Genomic DNA, 18678 nt, shown 5'->3' on the forward strand with positions numbered 1-18678 from the left:
TAGGAAGCTGTGTCAGGGGAGGTTTAGGTTAGATACTGGGAAATGTTTTTTCACCCAGAGGAGGGCCGGGCACTCAAATGGGCTCCCCAGGGCAGTTGTCACAGCACCAAGGCTGACAGAGCTCAAGTATTTAGACAATAGTCTTGGGCACATGGAGGGATTGTTTGGGCTGTTTTGTGCAGGGCCAGGAATTGGACTCAATGATCCTGACAAGCCCTTTCCAACTCAGGATATTTATGATTATAGGGCAACACATAAACACAAAATCTCTGTTGGGTGGATCCAGACAACTGTAATTACAGGAGATGATCATAAATACTTAGTAATCTTCTAACGGATTAAGAGCATTCACAGGCCAAAGATAATGATTTGACAAAACAACATACTCAGAAATCGTGCCCTAGGTTAAACTATAATAAAAAGGAATAAAAACATATCACATGTAAGACCAACTCAATTAGGAGCAGCTAAAACTAAATAAAAACCAGCCTCCTTCAAAGCATGGAGGATCAAACTGCCTAAGAAGACACTGTTTATGTATTCACCTGAGTACCTTTTAGAAAAATAAGAAAAAACTAATATTACTACACAGCCAATATTATTTTATGTTACCAAAATTAACTTTGATATCAAGTAGTTAAGATTCAATTTTCTGTTGACCTAGTTGCAATGACCTAATAGAAAAACAGGGTAATTTAAATATTTTATACATCAAGAACTCACTAACAAAGCCACTGGGAGTTAAAGATCAAATACCATAATGCATAAAGTAAATAACTTACAATAATCATGAGCTTCATTCATTATCCCTAATACAGTTTTTTGCTGTCTTTCAGTATTTTAAACTGAACAATTAGGAAGCATTTTTAATGGCTGGGTTAAGTACATCAGCTCGGCTACAGAACTAAAAACTCTTAAAATACAACTCTTACCTGTCAATTCTGTGGTTTTTAGTTACATTCAAACTCACTAGAAAACAACAACAGAAAGTCAGGAGGTTAAGAAGATTACTACTAAAGCTGTTTTTCTTTTTTGAAGCACACTCATATGTTCTGCTAAAAGTGAAGGACTTTGTATTAGCTTAAGTTTCACATATTTAACTGGAACAAATTCCCCTTTAAGTTCCCTAAGTGATAATTAAGAAAGTTTCCATGTGATTCGGAACATACTGAAACACCCTAATATTACTTCTCAACTTGAAGGTCAGTAAGAAGCTTCAAAATGTCAGAATAAAGCTCAAATCAAAAAAAATGCAGAACTGCTTATACATGCATTAATAAAGATGCAATCGCTTATCAGGAAAGACTATACTGCAAACAGTAAACCAGCAATCCTTCAAGCTAACAGAGTATTAAAGCTATTGGGTTTATTTTGTTAACAAGGAGGCTCTGGGTAACATTAAGGTATGACCTCACATTGCCCATTCCCAGAACCAGCAGTACTCCTATTGTTATAAATATATTAAAATTCATGTTCAAATAAAATATAATCACACTTATAAAGGGTATAAAACACTAGGGAAACATGTCCAGGCACGTCACCAAAACTACTGAGCCTACAAAGTAACATCTGCAGAAGCGCGGAAACGGGTTACCTCATACTTCATTTTAAACACAGTATCTACAGACACACACTAAATTTGCAATTGAAGGGGGAAGACTCTGAAAGAACCAGAGCTCTTGACTAAATCATGCAACAGGACATCAGCAGCCCATCGTGGCTACTGATAAATAGAGATAGCATATTTTATGATAATCAACTTAGCATGAAAAGACAGTTCTGGGAACCTCACTAGCATGTAAAAACCTGATTCCTGTAAATGCTATTCAACACGTATGTATTACCCGACACGGTTTGTGTATTGTGAAGCGGCTTTTGTCTGAGGGGGAGACAGGTTTCTGCGCCTCACCGGATGAGGGCCATATGAATATTCCCAAAGCTATGGAGCCTGGACTGTTTGCTCATCTGAATGACTTATCCTGCACAGAGAAACATCGAAAGCTCATCAGACTGAGAAAAGGACAAAGAAAAAAGTAGCTCTGGGCAAGAAAAGCAGTATAAAACCTGGACTGATCCACGCAGGATTCGTCACCTCACCAGTTCTGATGCACCAGAGGGTCACGGCTGTGTTCACCCAGAGCCAAAGTCCCAGGCTTGGCTCTGTCGTTTTGATTCGTGGCTGGCACAAATTGTAATCTGAACACTAAATAAATTCTATCTTTTTTAAAATTATAATAATTTGGCTCTCGCAAATTATTGATTTGGCTTAATTGGCATTTTACCTATAACACTATGAAATTACAAGCTGGGTTTCCAGGGCCGGCATGATCCATGCATAAACAGATCAAATCTAGGAAGTTAAAAGCCAAGCTGGCTATGGACAACTGCTCTGCAGAACCAGATTTTTCCTTTCCTTCATTTTGTGACCCCCCTACACAGGCATTTTTCCTCACTTTTAACCCAACAAAGGCAGAAGTAGAGAAGAGCAGAGTACAGTCCCTTTCGAATAAGCCAATGCAAGTCTTCTCACAGAGAATAAATAAATAAATGCAAGCATAGGATTAAACAAAAACACCCAAACATTCCCATCAAATGCTTGCTTTAGTAAGTGAATGCATTCCCACGCCTGGGTACCACCACTCTTCTTTCTATAGCTTCCTGTAACAGCAGGGATGAGTAACCTACAGAATCTTGAGACATCGCCTGTGCTAACAGGCAAAGACTGGCAGGCAGATGATGGTGGTAGGAGGAAAACGAGAGCTGGCTCTGGAGCAGATAGAACACCTACCCATCAGCAGTTCCCTAGCTTCCTGGGGCCAAGCTGGTAGCTCCTTAGAACATCCACTTCCATCCCAACCACTGATCCCCTGCCTGACATTCACACAGGCTTCAGAGAACAAAAACCACTGTCACACACAGTCAAAATGGTTCCTTAAAAAACACACACTACTGTTCCACTTGTTTTGGCAGAAGACCTGGACAGAGGATGATAGCTGTGGTCTACTCAGCTCTCAGTTTTCAGTGCTGTTGGCAAACCACGTGGCCAACTTTAAAGACCTTCAAGAGAAGTAAACTTTAAAAATAAAAAAAAAATCCCAAAAAAACCCAAACAAACCAATAAAACCAACCCTGAAGAAATCACAGCCAAAAAAAAGGTTATTGAATGTATGAATTGAAGGAATTTGGAATGGATGAAATTCTGTTAAAAAAAACCCCAAAACACCAAATACACCTGCATGAGAAAGTTCTTAAGTTACTGTTGCTACTCATCTTTATTAAAAATAAAGAATGTGCATAACCATTCTCAACTTAGTTTCTTCCAAAAACCTTCTGCAATGGAAAATATAAGTACCCACATTTCAACACAAAATGCCTCCTTACTACACAGCCATTCTTAGCATCAATCACAAGTGTAAGCTTTCATGTAAAAGACAGAGGAACTTAAAAGGAATTTCTGATTGCACAACAAAGATGTCTGTGCTTGTGAGCAAGGGAGACTGTAAGTGTTGAAAGATGTTTGACCTTCAAATGCCAGTTCAACTTGCAAAGATTTTGGATGTTTACAGAAGCATGAGGAATTCTTTCCCCAGGCACACACTGAGCACCACAATCTATCCAGCGGGAAGGTGGCTGATGTTGTCCCATCACAGCCCTGCAGCCCTTGAATCCCAGCTTGTCATTTCATGATTACACTGCTGAGTCTGCATCTGGCCAAAGTGAGGCCATTCCTCTTCTTCACCCTGACTATGTCAGTGATGAAGTCTGATGAATGAACGTGCTAGAATTAACTGATCCCTTGAGATTCTATTAGTGACCTTTCTCTAGTTTGAGGGTGGACCTTTAACTCCTGTCTTTTCTTATCTTTATTTAGCTATATAAGAGTTTTCTCTTTTATTCCATGGTAGATTAAATTCTTTAATAGCTTTTGGTAGCGGACCTTGTTAAATATCTTCTGAAAAATCAAAGGAGGTACACTATCCATTTGTTCAGCTACTCTTTAACCAAAAAAAAAAAAAAAAAAACCCAAAACAAACAACAACTCTTGCTCAGTTATCATACTCACTGACAAGTCCAATATTCCTGGATGTTCAGCACTTCAAAAAAGTATCCCCTCTCCCAAACAGGCTTACTGAACTGTATTTCCAGAATATTCCCTAGCATATCTACAAATACCCAGTGAATCCCATCACTGACTATCCCTCTGCAGTTAACTGCATCAAATCTGCTGGCAGCATTCACTTGTGTTCCAAGACTCCAAGCCCAGAATGGATTTAGCATGAGAATTTACAGCTACTTACAGTTAGGTGAGAATTTTTTGAAAGATGCTACATATGCAGATCAATTTCATGAAGAAGACTCACATACTTGTGACCACTTGTGGCCTGTGAGCTGTTGCTAAAATGTGTACACTACTTGTTTTGGTTTCCCTAGTCCATTGTAAAGAGACAAATAAGCATATAGATTTCAATCCTTACCTGTAAGAAATTATTTTACTACTTTAGGAGTAGATCTGCAGAGCTGTGATGTTCAAGATCTCAAGAAGTTTTTGTGTTGTGACCTGTTCTTATTAAACCTTACTGCAACCACCAAACAAGTAAAACATATGTACATCCCAAGAATGCACTGAAATACACAAGTTCAGAATTCTTTCTTCTTCTGGGTCTTACTATACAAAAATTAGATGTTTTACATTAGTCATATGTAAAAGTATATTCTGATATTCAGCAGAATGTTAATTTTGTTTTATCTCTGCACTTCAGGGTTTCTATTCCTTCAGCTACAATCTGGCTAACCAAACAGCTGAACTGGTGTTTGGCTCAAGTGAAGAGGTGGAAGCCTGCAGAAACAGAGTTGTGACTGCCTGAGGAAATTTTTGTGCTGCTGGTAGGTGATCTTATTCAGGATTTTGCTGCCAGCTCCCTTCCTCTTTATCGAGCTGATGGGATTTTGTCCCCTGAAACATGCCAAAGGCCACTTCAAATGCTTTATACAGTCCTGCTTTGAGAAGAAAATACTTGAAATGACATAGTTATAAACCATGAGGTAATAGACCTTCTCAGAATTATAATAAACCAATAAATTAGTTTTTGTTTATGTGAGAAATGACTACTCACTTTTTAAAATGTTAAAGGTTTATTAAACCTTAATAAAAAATATTTTAAAAAATTGTGGCTCTGGGACACCCCTCTCCCTATCCCATGACTATGAGCCTCCTGCTCCCCTACAAAATGGATGCTCTGCCTTTTAACTCCTTAGCCCTTCCCAAAGTTTTATCAGTCAACTCCTTCTCTGCTGTCTATTGGTGGGGATTTTCTCTAAATGCCCCGACTACTGAGGCTATTACAAGGGGGAGGGGAAAGAGGACTATGGGGGACATATTAAAATAACATCACTATACATCTTACCATATACATAATATCTATCTCTTAATTGTGAGAGCCAACCATTACATTACTCATCTATAACAGTTTATCTGAATGATCAGTAACTCCTCTGCTTCCTGTCAGCTAGTGTTGTCAGAAAAACTAGACATGTTGTAGTTGTGTAGGCTGAAACTAAGGGAGTTTTTTTATTATTTTAGGAACAGTGTGGTGTGAGGCTTGTCTGCATCACTCACATGGCTGACTGAAGACTGAGGCAAACTGGAGGTGAAAAGCTAAACTAACAGGGACAGAAAAACTCCGGGACAATTATTTGATGTCATTCTGTTAATTAGGCACTGTATGGAAAAGGCAGTGGAAAGCGTTTCCAATTACCCAGAGGAGAAGCTCCGCTAATGCAATAGAAATAGGTGCAATGTGAGTTCAGAGGGAGTAAAAACAGCAAGTTTTGCCATGTACAGAAATATACAGGCACTTCACATTCTTGTGTGAAAAAATTCCACCATTAAAACAGCAAGTAATTTTAGAAGAACTACTACAAGAAGAACTGCCAATTACATAAATCTCAATTTAAATTATTCATTCCAGGCATAATCTTGGTGTTTTCTTTGATATAACTGGCTAGGCATGCATATCAAAACTTGAGTGTACCTTTTCTTCTGACATCAGGTTGAAGGTTAGGAGTTTTCTTTTTTTTTTTCCCTTTCTCCCAGGGAATTTTGTCCCATTTGTTGCCTGAGAGACTATAAAGTTCGGTAATTAAGAGACAAAAGATGTGGTTGAGAAGGGGAGGAGGGGGAAGAGTGCAGCCGGCCACTGGCCACTGTCTTAGCTGGCGGTGGTTTTCTCTTTGGAAAGGTAGAGAGAACACAAGATTTTGGCTGGGGGGTGAGGTACTGGGCTCAAGCTCCTCGCTCTCTCTCGTTCTCAGGATCAGAAGGGAACAGTCGAGTTGCTGCTACCGTAGGGAGAATTTGCTGCCACCGACGAGTCCAACCCTTTACTGCTTCTTCCTTACCGTGGGTGAGCCTTAACTTGTAAGAGTGACTGTTGAATTGGGACCTTATCAACACCCAATCTCATGGGGAAAGGTCCCTCATCATCTACTCAGGTACCTCAGGGGAAAAACCAGGACCTCAAACCCTTCCCCTTCCCAAAACGTGAGTCTTCCGGTCGCTTGTGCCAGCTGCTTGCAGAAACCCAGCTGCAGCTGCCCAGCCCCACTGTTTTCTGCCAGTGCCTCAGGCTTTTTTGCAACACTTCAACTCAACATCGGTGCCCAACAGGACACCCCAGGGCTCCTGAGTTTCTGCTACATTTTGTTTGCCACCCAGTGTGTGCCCACCTCTGCCATTCCAGCCACCGCTCCAAGGTTCCTGCTACAGCCCATTTAGCCATCCAGAAGGCCACAGGGATCGGCTTCCTGACGTGAGTTTGTAAAGGAATCCCCTTTTCTCTCTCACCTGCCGGCCCACCCACCATTACCATAGGGAGGAATGGCTGAGCTCGCGCCACAGCGTCCCCTGCCGCCGCAGGGGAATCATCGCACCTGCCCCGCCCGGCCGGGAGCCACCAGCGCCCCTGCTGGCTGTGACCGGAACTGCACCGAAGGGGAAAGCGCTCAACAGCCAAGAGAAGGCTGCCACTGAATTTCTGGGTTTTGTTTGCTGTTGCTGCTGTTGTTTGTTTGTTTGCCTTTTTATACATTTAGATCTATATATAAGTAAAGAATTGCTGTTCCTTTTCCAATATTTTTGCCTGAAGGCCCTGTAACTTCAAAGTTATAATAATTTGGAGGGAAGGGGTTCATATTCCAAGGGAGCTTCCTCCCTTCCTTGGCAGACATCTATCTTTCAAACCAAGACACTTCAACAAGACTTCACAAACTGCTAGAGCAATAAAGCATGAAAAGTTAAAAAATATTTTCAAAGACTTTTTTTTTTTAAAACCAGGTGCAGAAGCCAGTTTTTTACTACATAACTGAGCAGCAAAATGTACTTTTCATATAACCTAATGTGCTGGGGTGACTTTATGACGCTCATATCCCCATTCACTTGTTTAGCCCAGAAGTAAGTTTTGCACCTTTAAGATTGGTTCTGAGAGTGAAGAGGGAAGGGGAAGAAGAAGTGTACAGCTTGTTTTCAGAAATTGCATTCACTCCTCCACATTCCTGCTCCTGGACTGTGTTGTCTGCAGATGGACAGACAGCAGGACAGAGCTCTTCTTTGCATTTCAGTTAGTTTTTAGCTAGCTAAGGCAGAGAAGTTCCCTGGACTGTAGTTTTTCTTCTTCTTGGAACTGTTTAAACCTGCTCTGGACTGAAGGCCCAGCAGAGCACCGGCAGCTCACACCTGTGGCCTACTGGGCCAGGCATGGGCTGCAGAACTTCCAGTGCCAGAGGGACTGGTAAGAGACTGAGTTAGCTGAGCTACAGCCCCTGAAGGAACTTTCTGAGTTTGTCATCTCTTCTGGAGCGGCAAGAGGTTTTCTTGTTTAATATTGTTATTTTTTTTTTCTTTTTTTTTCTTTTTTTTTTTTTTTGTGCTGGTGGATGCTTTGCCTGTTAAATAAACAGTTTTATTCCACCTTTCTCCAAGGAAATATTTTCCCGAACTGGCTGGGGGAGGGGCCACTTGAATCTGCTTTCCAGAGGACCCCCTTTGGAAGTTTTCTCCCAAATTTTCACCAAACCAGGACACCTAATCTACTTGTTTATGTACAAATGACTGCAGGTAATCACATTCTGATTGACAGAGGCTGTATACATTATGAGATTCCAACACATCTGGATCTTTCCAACACTGTGAATGCAGTGTTTAGCAGCATACATTAATAGGATAATGAGGCAGAGCCACCTTCAACCATGCACTTCACACAGCACAGTTAATCTGTAATTCCCCCCTTGCCACACCTTGCTATGTCCTGTATGCCATGCCCACATAATGATCCACAAACACCCACATAACTGAGCTCATCTCTATCCAGGGTTCAGGATGTATTCCACCAACAGAAAACGAAATGTCATCTATTCAGAAATGCATAGCCACACATTTATCCAAGTTATAAAAGAATCACATCTCTGGGACAAGGATGCCTGCTCCCACAACCAGCAAGGAACATGGAGTGAACTACTTCATTTCACAGGCCACACTGCACAAATTCACCAGCTGCTTTTTCTCGGCAAGCAGTAAAGAGAGGAGAAAGTGCAAACTAGAAATGCTTATTGCCCACACTGGCCCAACAGTGGCAGAAATCCTGCCCTCCTGCTGTGACCACCAGCAGAGCTCCCACCAACACTTACATGGCCAGGTTGGTGGCCATGGTATTTTCTCAAAATACCCAAAAACAGTTTCTGTAAAGCAAAGAAGAAATCATTGGTTTCTTGATACTGCAGTAACCCTGCAAGCTGAGCCATACAGCAAGTGGTGCAGGCACTAGGGTGGCACACACACCTGATACCAGGAAAATGGAGTTCTGCAGATCTTCACTCTTCCACCAGCACATCTCACAGCTCCTCATCTTTGCTATGTATCCAAATGTATTTGTGGCTCTATGTCAAGCACCACAGTCCTCACACAAGCAACATAATTTAACTCTTTAAGATTAGATCCCATTGGAACATTTTTAGGGAATATTTCTGTGGTCAATGCAAAGACACATGGCTGACTCAAATAAGGGGCTTTCATTTTGTCTTGTTTAAACCACTGTTTTTATGCTTTTTTGCATTCTCTTAAGAAAATATGAAGCTGTGTAATCTAGTAAATCTGATGGATGTTACTGAAATATACAGCTACAAAGAACTGCTGTAAATGCTGGCCTGCACAAGTCTCAAAGAGAAAAAACTCCTGGAGTAGGCAAGGGCTGTAGTGAAATGGGCTCTATACATTTGAAAGCCTTGGCTGAAGATTAGGATGCAAGCAGACTATATCAAAGATGCTCTGGCCTGAAAGCAGCCAGATTTCTGTCACTTGCTGTTTCTCAACTGTGAAAAATACTCTCAAGAGGGAAGAAATTACTGGGCTACTAAGTATCCTCAGAGCAATGCAAAATTAAGACTCAACCCTGCAATCAGCTGCCCACTGACAAACTTTCTGTTGGTATCTTAATTCTTACCAGATGGATTTAACAGCGGTCTAGGGCAAGGGTCTATTTGCACTAAAATTACAGAGGAATGGACACAGGCAATGCCCAACTTCTGACAATTTCCACTAACAGCTACCACAGTAAGAATAGCTGAGGCACACACAGAGCTGACAGGCAAGATGCAACTTTTTAGAAAACTATCTTTTAGTACTGAAGAAATACTAGGAGGAGAGAAAAAAAAATCTTAAAATATTTCTGGACTCCTTAGTTCTGTACAAAAATATGAATTAAGAGAAAGTATTCCAAGACAGACATAGTACACAACAAACAGAGGGCTGGTTGATGGAGAAATTGCAGATTTTGGCTACTGCCACCATTTTTCCTCCAAAGAAAGTAATTATGTGGCCACCTATCCCCCAGTAGACCTGGAGGATTTTTGCTCAGAATAAACTAGTCCTGAAGAGCCTCAGTAGCATCAACAATGATATACTGCAGGTTTAGAAACACTGCTTTTATATCTATACAAACAAATATCAGATCTAGAAACTCTGCCAGGCAAAAAAAATTCCCTGATACTTAGCACACATTTTATACATCTGCTGTTTTGGCACTTTTGACCACACTGGTAGCATTTCTGCTAGTTCCTCTTCAGTCCCAGCTTTGCTAAGGGCAGATTGTGCCCTGTGTTTTACCTACTCTACACAAATGGACAAAATTTCTAGAAACATTGTATATTTTAAAAAAATTTCTTTCATCATTTGTTTCATGGACTAACTGGTCTGAGTTTGTTTCCATGCCTTTTAGCTGTCCTAGCTTACTAGAAAAGTAAAATCCAACTCTGAACCCCAGCATTTATCACAGTTCAAATGGCAGTGGTAAAGCAACATACTTAAATATGGAATAATATCAAGGAAATGGCGTGCCTAGAATGTTAATGAAAATGGCAAATCAACAATTCTCTTTTCTAATGCAGACAAAAGTAAAGGTTAGCAAAAAACCAAGGGCCAAAACATTCCTTTTAATTGATTTAAAGCACCAAGGACACAGGAGAACAGCAAGCAACTGCTACAAAAATAAAGTTGAACGATAAAATGGAGGAATTTATAAAGTACCTTTTGTTTCAACAAATACAGATTCCCACAGTGTTTCTTGGTAAGAGTCCAAGTACTAGATATTCAAAAATTAATGTGAAAAAAGAAGGGTTTAATTAGGGAAGAACAGGAGTACCTTCTTTCTAGATAATGCAGTTCCAAAGGACTGAACAACTGGACAAAACTCCCTTCAGAAAAGACAATACTGAGGTATAGAAGACATTTATGTAGATTCTCTATCTTTCTCATGAAGAGACTAAAAAAAATAGAGCAGGAAAAAACAGACTGAGTCACTCACCCAGACATCTGTAGGGAACCACAATATGCGGGTGACCATTGCACTGCTTCCATCCCCTCTTGCACCAGTTCTGTATTGTAACTGGCTGGTTGGCTTCAACAACATTGGTGATTTGCAATTCAGGGTATACCTAGCATTAAAAGTAGAGAAAAAGACAAATGTTATCACAAGTATGTACTCTGGGTCACTGTAACACATTTGTAACAACACAATATTCATCTTCCCTCTCTTCTCCCTCCTCCGCTGTGTAAAATACTTATGTCACGGTATGACTGTGTGCATGTATCTGGAAAGTTGGTGCGCCTGTTCATCAGTAAAGACATGCGGCTGCCAGTTCAGAAAAATTATGGTGGTAACAGCTGATTGTCAAACCTATAACTTACCCAGTTATATTTGACTAAGTTAAAGATCAGCTAATCATAGGTTAAATACTTTCTCCTCCATGTCTAGGCAAAACTCCATATACACGGCATATTCTCCATACAACTAAACTTATTACCATGCCTTTATGTTCATCTCAACCATTTTAACAAACATCGTAATACTTGCCCACTGCAGTCTGCATAGTACTTAAAGTCTGTTGAAAAAGTTATTAATATTTTGGTCTACATTACCAATTTCTAAATTGCTGAGATCAAAATTCTGTCTGCTTCAATACCACACAACATTTCTACACCCACAACCATCACACCAGCAAACTTATTGATGAATTTATTGGCAAACCACAACTTTGGCTTTTTATCCCATTCAGTCCCGTTATCCCATCCCCCTTTTCTACGCTAACACAGCCTATAGCCCTCGTTTTACATTTTTTCAAATTGGCAGTCTACAAGCCCTAATATGAAACTCAGAAGGTACTAATTTTCCTTTGCTTTTCCTCAAGCAATCCTTACCAATTTCCAGCTGTGTGAGATCTGAGGATTTAAGTGCTCTGAAAACTACTATCTAATTGCATCTATCAATGGAAAAGAAAAACAGAAATAGGAACAAGTCTGAAGTAACTGGAGATGGTCCAAAAACATCCTGTAGAGAAGTAACATAATCCCAAAAAAAGAAAACTGGGTTAAGATGGGGTGAATTCTGGAAGTCCAAAACTGGTGCTTGGAAAAGTACTCTAAGAATCTTGACAGCCCCACCTCAAGTAAAAAAGATTTGTCTCAATCATGGATCTCCACTGAGTCCATGGCATCTGAGAGGCAGTGCCTCCTGGCACTCCCCTGATTGAACGTTTAAAATATAACCATGGCAAAAATTAAGAAAGCAGCTTGAGTTAAAGTGGTCTTTAAATGAATGTGGCCTGGTCCATACACATGGAAACAACCAGAAAGCAATCAAAGCATAACTGGTAATAACTGGAAATTATTTCTTACTTTAATTAAGAGACATGAAGGGGCTATTACAATTTTAAAGTTGAACTATATTAACAGCTTAATGCACAAAACAAGGGCAGATACAATAACAATGCCACGGAAATGACTACAGGAAGAAACACTGCCTACTAAACAACACACTTTATGCTAAAGAACTTGAATATCAATCCTGCCTTCTATTCAAAAATAAAATTTATTAATCAGATACTTCTTTCCTTGTGCAAATCCTTCATAGAATACATCTGTCAAATCTTTGCCAGTTTCAACAGCACCCTCAGCTCACTAAAACTGATGGCTGAAGAAATGCAGAGGCAGAAGGTGCAGCCTGGGATGCTAACCCAGCATACAAGATACAGAGACCTCAAGATAGCCCTCAGGCAGAACAGCGAAGTATTTCCTACACTCAGAAGACTGAAGCTTTACTTTCTTTCTTTTGTCAGCAGGTGGCCAAGGCTGATGGTCATCATCCACATTACCTACAGTGCCCATTTTCACACTGCTTGCAGAAAGTGGCTCCAGAGGAACTTGCTGCTCCCCCTGCTCCATCAGTGCTCCAAATACTGAACTCTGCACTGAAACAGCAGGTTCAGGGAAAGCCTTTGCACATACTCATGATCCCTCTAACAGCACTGCCAAAATGGATTAGCAGGAAACTTCACACTTTAACTGCTGTGTGAATATTACCCTGCAAGGCTCCATAGCTGCCTCAAGAGCTAACATGCATGATGCAAGAGGAAGATTTGCTCTTCTTTGGGTACTTCCTTTAGCATTGCCACGCTGAACTCTTCCAGTTCATGCCTCTACAAATGTCACACTCATGTAATTAGAACCCATGGTTAGATAATACTGGGTGCTGTCACACAAGCCATGTGCTTTATACATCAGTGTCCACTGACAAGTTCTTATCAAGGAGTCAGGGTTAAGTGTCACTTGTCATCGGCAGCAGAAATAAATGCCTTAAATGAAGACAACTAAGGAAATTTCAAAATGGATAGACAGGAATGTTTAAAAAATGAAATTAAGACCAAAAAGACATTTACCCACATGTGTACATAGCTTTAAAGTGACAGAAAATAGGTTTCTGAGCCACAAGAACGAAGATCCACTTAGTTGCTTTCCTGAGATGAATTTCTAAAGAGTAAGAGCACATTATTACTGTAGGGCCTCAATGAAAGAATAATATTAGTTGGAAAAATAAGTTAATATATTATTTTTATTTTTATTATTACCAAAACCCACCCTTTTAACTGCTGGTTAGTAAAGGGGACCAAATGCTAAGTAGTTAGCAGTATTTGTCAAAAGTACACAAGGACAAAGAAATACAAAGAAACCCCTTCTTTTGTTACTACATCAATTACTAAACTCCTAATTTCCACTGACATCTCAGACAAAGCTCAGTCCACCCTTTAGGAGAGAAAACAGGCTTTGAATTTCATTAACAATAGGTTAATGCCAGAGTATGTGCCAGGAGAGCTCCCCTCACTAGACTTATATAATGTATTTGCTCTGAATTGAAGTGGGACCTACTTAGTGGCACAGAAAAATGAGCCTCATATTTATTTATAGTGTCCCTAATGAGCTCCTTCTACAGTGTCAGTGTAAAGCAGAGCTAGAAAGTTGCAAGATAACCAAACTTTCAACATTATTGTAACTTGATGTAGAGAAGTTCTGTTAATTCATCTTAAAAGAAACAGTGGAGAAAACAGAGATCAATGTAATCTAGAAAATTTAACTGGCAATCAAGAGTTACAGCTTCATCTTCATTTACTTCCATTTTCATTTACCAAGTCTCCTTATACACTGACTGGAGACAAAAAAAATCTAAAAAGCCACTCAGACTATTCAGAATTTAATATAATCTTGCTATAACTCATGTTTACTACTACCAGCTTTGCTGCATAGATTTAGGACTAAAATGTAGACGTCCTTAATAAAAGGAGAGCAAATGGGATAAGAAAGCTTTTGGGTTGAGATAGAGAGAAAATATTTACCAATTACTGTCATAGGCAAGAGAGACTCAACTTGGGAAAAATATTTTTAATTCCCAACTAAAAGAATTAAAAAGGGGACATAGTCAGACAAGCACTGATCTCCTCTCTCTGACCAGTAGGAACAGCATGAAGCTGAGTCAAGGAAGTTTAGGTTAGGTATTGGGAAAAGATTCTTCACCCACAGCTGGGCACTGAAACAGGTTCCCCTGGGGAGTGGTCACAGCACCAAATCTCACAAGAGTTCAAGAAGTGTTTGGACAAAGCTCTCAGCATGTGGTGGCATTGTTGAGGCTGTTTTGTGCAGGGACAAGAGTTGGACGTGAGTTGATCCCTGTGGGTTCCTTCCAACTCAGGAAAATCTACGATTCTATGAAATGGCATTTATATCTGTCTACATACAAAGGTGTTGATGATACCACAGGCTGGATATGTGTTACCCAAGTGGAGATCAGAAACTATTTTGAAACAAATCTGAGAAAACCAAAGAGGCTACAGCAGAGGACAACACTAAAGCATAAAGGCAGCTGGGCCACCTCCACCACAGCTGCCTCTTCTACCGGCATAAGGAAGAGCAGCTGAGGCCTCTCAGCATGGTTGGTGCAGGCAAGTTTATCCCCAAATATTTCCTCTAGCCATCTTTCAGGATTGCCCTGATCCCTATAGAATCACAGACCTGTTAAGACTGGAAGGGAGCTCTGGGGATCATCAGGTCCAGCCTCCCTGCTCAAGGAGGGCCACCCCCTTGAGCTTACTGCCCAGGACTATGTCCAGAGGGCTTTTGAGTATCTCCAGGGGTAGAGAGTCCAGAGTCTTTCTGGACAACCTCTGCCAGCACTCAAATAAAAACATTATATGCGACTGAAATCTCTATGAGAGATACTTTTTTGTTTTTTAAATCAATCTCTGATACATGATTATATAAATATGTTTCTCCATCCAGTCACACATGCTCAGCACATCTTGGTTCAATCTTGAACTAGTACTTGAGCATAATCTGCTCAATGACTACATGAGGCAGTCATCTCTGATACCAAAAGAAATTTAAATTCAAATGCTTAGTATTTCACCTACTGATATTATGCATTATGTCCCTCATCTTCCAGAGTAACTTTGACTATTCAGAATATTGCTTTTATCATATTTTCAAATAAAATGTCAAAAGGTTTTCAAGGTTAGCTGATTATTAGGAGATTAGTGAAGCTATTTCAATATATATCTTCAGTTTTTATTACACAATCAAAACAATAGCAATAGAAATAGCTCTATCTTATAAGTAAATCTTATAATTTACTTATAAGTAAATCTTATAAGTACTGTAAGTGTATATGACTGGAATTAGCGGTACAGATTTATTGTTGCTTCTTGAACATAAGGATCCTTTCCTGTATATTCTAAATCACTATAGAAAAAAAACAAGAACCAGAGAAACAAATGGCATGAATTCCTAACTGAGTATGCTCCATCCATGGAAACTGTAAAATAGAACACATGTGCACAGACTTGCACATAAGTACACGTATGTATTATGAATTACAGGGTGGTGTTACACCTTAACATGAATTAAATGGGGAAAAATAAAAAAGAAAAACAGTATCTTAGATAATGTAAAGCATAATCAGAAATTGGTATACATCTTCACCAACAGTTAGAAATGCTATACAACCTGTCAAGAGGCAAGAAAAAAGTCTTTAAAATTAAGGTGCAAAATTAACATGTAATTAATTGCCATTTTAAAATTTAAACACCTTAGTATTTTGCTCTAAATTGCATTCCACATCAGTTTGAATTCTGACTGCTGTAAATCAGTGATATGTATTCATTTAATTGCCAGTCGGAAGTGGACATATTTTCTTCTTATTGTTTCCTTCTATTGTTTCCTAAATCTTTCAGTTGTTTGCTGTACCTGCTCATGATATCCTGGCTTAAATTAGATCACACATTTGTAGGTTTTAAATCTTCCATTTACCCTAGGCTTCAGCATCTGGCACAGCAAGCCTTTTAAGTCAGAATGAATACAAATGTAATATTCAATTCTCTGCTGGCACAAGGAGAAAAGGCTACTCAGTCCCTCAGAAAGCACAGTGTCCAGACTCTCTGCAGCATACCACCAAACAACTCGTGCTGACACACCCTGTATCTGACAGGAATTCATGAGTTGGAATTCTGCTTGAAGTCCATCTCAGGTAGTCAGTGACAGTATCTACATTAAAACTAAATCCAAGAGTGACTACAGAAATGCTTACTTTAGAAGAAAGGAATATTCATACAGATAAAAGAAGAAGAAATTATAGATGTAAATAGTTAGAATAAAAATAAGGGTGCTTTTAGCAGTTGCATCTTTAGCAACTTGAATAATTTGAATACTTTGATTTACTTACACGGAAGATAACTCAAAGTAGGCTAGAGATTGATTACATCCAGACTTTCCTTGCCTGCTATCCTCCCACAGCTTTCCCCAAAAAAGGAAACAACCAAGCAAGTTGGTGTGTGGACAAGTTTACCCTTACCTGAACACGGCAGCCTCATGTGTTGAATGTTCTAAACTTACAATATCAATGTTACTTTAATAAAAAGAACCATTCACAGAAATTATCAGACAATCTACTTTTTAAAACTATAAACAAAAATCATGGATGCAACACAGATAACTATTTCAATGCTTTGAATGGACAAAGAAAGATTACTTCACTGAAGTGATAAAATCTGCAAACAGTTACTACGAGCACAAAAGAATACACACATTTAATAACCAGCATTTAGGAAGACTAGTGTCTTAAAATTGTTTGTGGAAAAGATCCTTTGACAGCAACGGCATCTGAAGAATAAACAATGTTTCAAAGTATGAGAACAAGCTTTCAATTCCAGATTAACAAACTATAGTTGGATCAAAAACTATTTCTATTCCTTTCTAAAATATATATAGAATCGATAAAGCTTCTGCTTCCCAGAATTTTGAATTGAAGAGCAGCAGACATGCTACATTAATTTCCAACTGTTTGCATATCCATGAAGAGGAAAAATAGGATAATTATTTCTGCATGTCCAAGCACAGTGTCTCTGCAAGCTTTCTGACCTACAGTTTGGGAAGCAGCAACAATGCATAGTCCCAAATTAGCAGCAGGAGTGGTGTAACATGAGTAGCCATGACACAAGCATCATCAGCCCTAAAAGAAAAGTCCTGTTCTCAGTCTGTGTCCAGAAAATAGACAGCTTTATGCAAAATAAAGTTACTATATGTCTCATGTAAAATATCCTCATTTATTCCTGGTTTTTAAAACTATTCTACATTACTTTACAGTAGCTCCATGGCTTTTCCCTGTGGCAGCCCCCTGCCCAGGAACCATCATCCCTCTGATCCAGAGCGCTCCCATCACCAGCAGAACAGCTTTCCTTCTCTTCCATGTCTCTCAGCTTCAGCTGTGTAGTGTCATGTCTGACCAGACTCAGCCACTCGTTTCTGGCTTTCTCAGCCATCAGGCCCTTCTACATACAAAAGGAAGGCTACAGGGCTAGCTGAAGCTGGCACCCAAATTTCTCCTGTCACTCTCTGTAACCCAAGCAAAGCCTTCACTTGCTCAAAGAGAATTATGAGAGTCAAATCCAGCATTAGCAGCACTGGAGCCGCTTCAAAATTCTCTTCCATGAGCCAACATGAGAAATAGCAAGGAAACTAAGAAGGAACAGCTCTGCCCCTGCACCACAAGTTCCAGGCATCTACTGCTGCAAGTTAATCAGTATAACATCTCAGGTATTTGCACTAATTTCCAGCAGCCACTTGGGAAGAATGTATACATACACCCTTTTAAACCCACAGTTTTATAGAAAAAGTTCAACAGTAATCAGTTCCTAAACTAAAACCCACACCCAATTACTTAGGATAAATAATCTCAGGTTGAATGTCTTCTGAACCAGACAGGGAATTTTTTCTATTAATTAAATCCTGAGGACGAATTTCCAGAGACACACCTTATCTTCAGCCACATCCTATTGTATCCATCCATAACATCATTTCAAGTTTAATAGCTCCAGCCTCACTAGCTATCGGAGTCAATCCTCAGCCTCACCTAGGAGTTTCACATACTGCTCTTATAACTACTTTAGGCCCATCTAATAAACCACCCTTCTTTCCAACATCTTAGCTGCTTCACTGTTACACATAGAGTTGCTCTTCAATAGTTTCCTGCCACAAAACTCACCCACTATTTCAATTCCTTTCACCCCAACTCTTGCCTCTCCAGTCCACTCACCCTGGCACTTTTTTAGTTCTCATTTTCAATCTCTCTGCCCACTCAGAGACTCTTAAGTTCCATGCTAAGATACAAATGCTGTTCTCTTTTCTTTAGTCCTCTTCCTTTTTTCTATAGGCATGCAAAGTTGGCAAACATTTCAACACTCCAACTAGTTTCCTTCTTTACTGATCTTATCCTATGGAAGGATAAAAAAAAACTAAACATGCAGGTGTGA

The 18678-nt window shown here is 39.6% G+C and overlaps 1 protein-coding gene across 5 annotated transcripts in view; it reads right to left on the reverse strand.

Moving 5' to 3' along the window:
• Window positions 1–18678, reverse strand: part of LOC119702185 (amyloid beta precursor protein) — a 208268-nt gene that overhangs the window by 113335 nt on the left and 76255 nt on the right. For all 5 annotated transcript variants that reach the window (XM_038139812.1, XM_038139805.1, XM_038139797.1 and 2 more), the window contains exon 3: window positions 10854–10983. In XM_038139812.1, the coding sequence (XP_037995740.1) occupies window positions 10854–10983 (130 nt within the window). The remainder of the gene's footprint in view (window positions 1–10853; window positions 10984–18678) is intronic.

Source organism: Motacilla alba, chromosome 1 (genome assembly GCF_015832195.1).
Source record: "Motacilla alba alba isolate MOTALB_02 chromosome 1, Motacilla_alba_V1.0_pri, whole genome shotgun sequence".
NCBI lineage: Eukaryota > Metazoa > Chordata > Aves > Passeriformes > Motacillidae > Motacilla > Motacilla alba.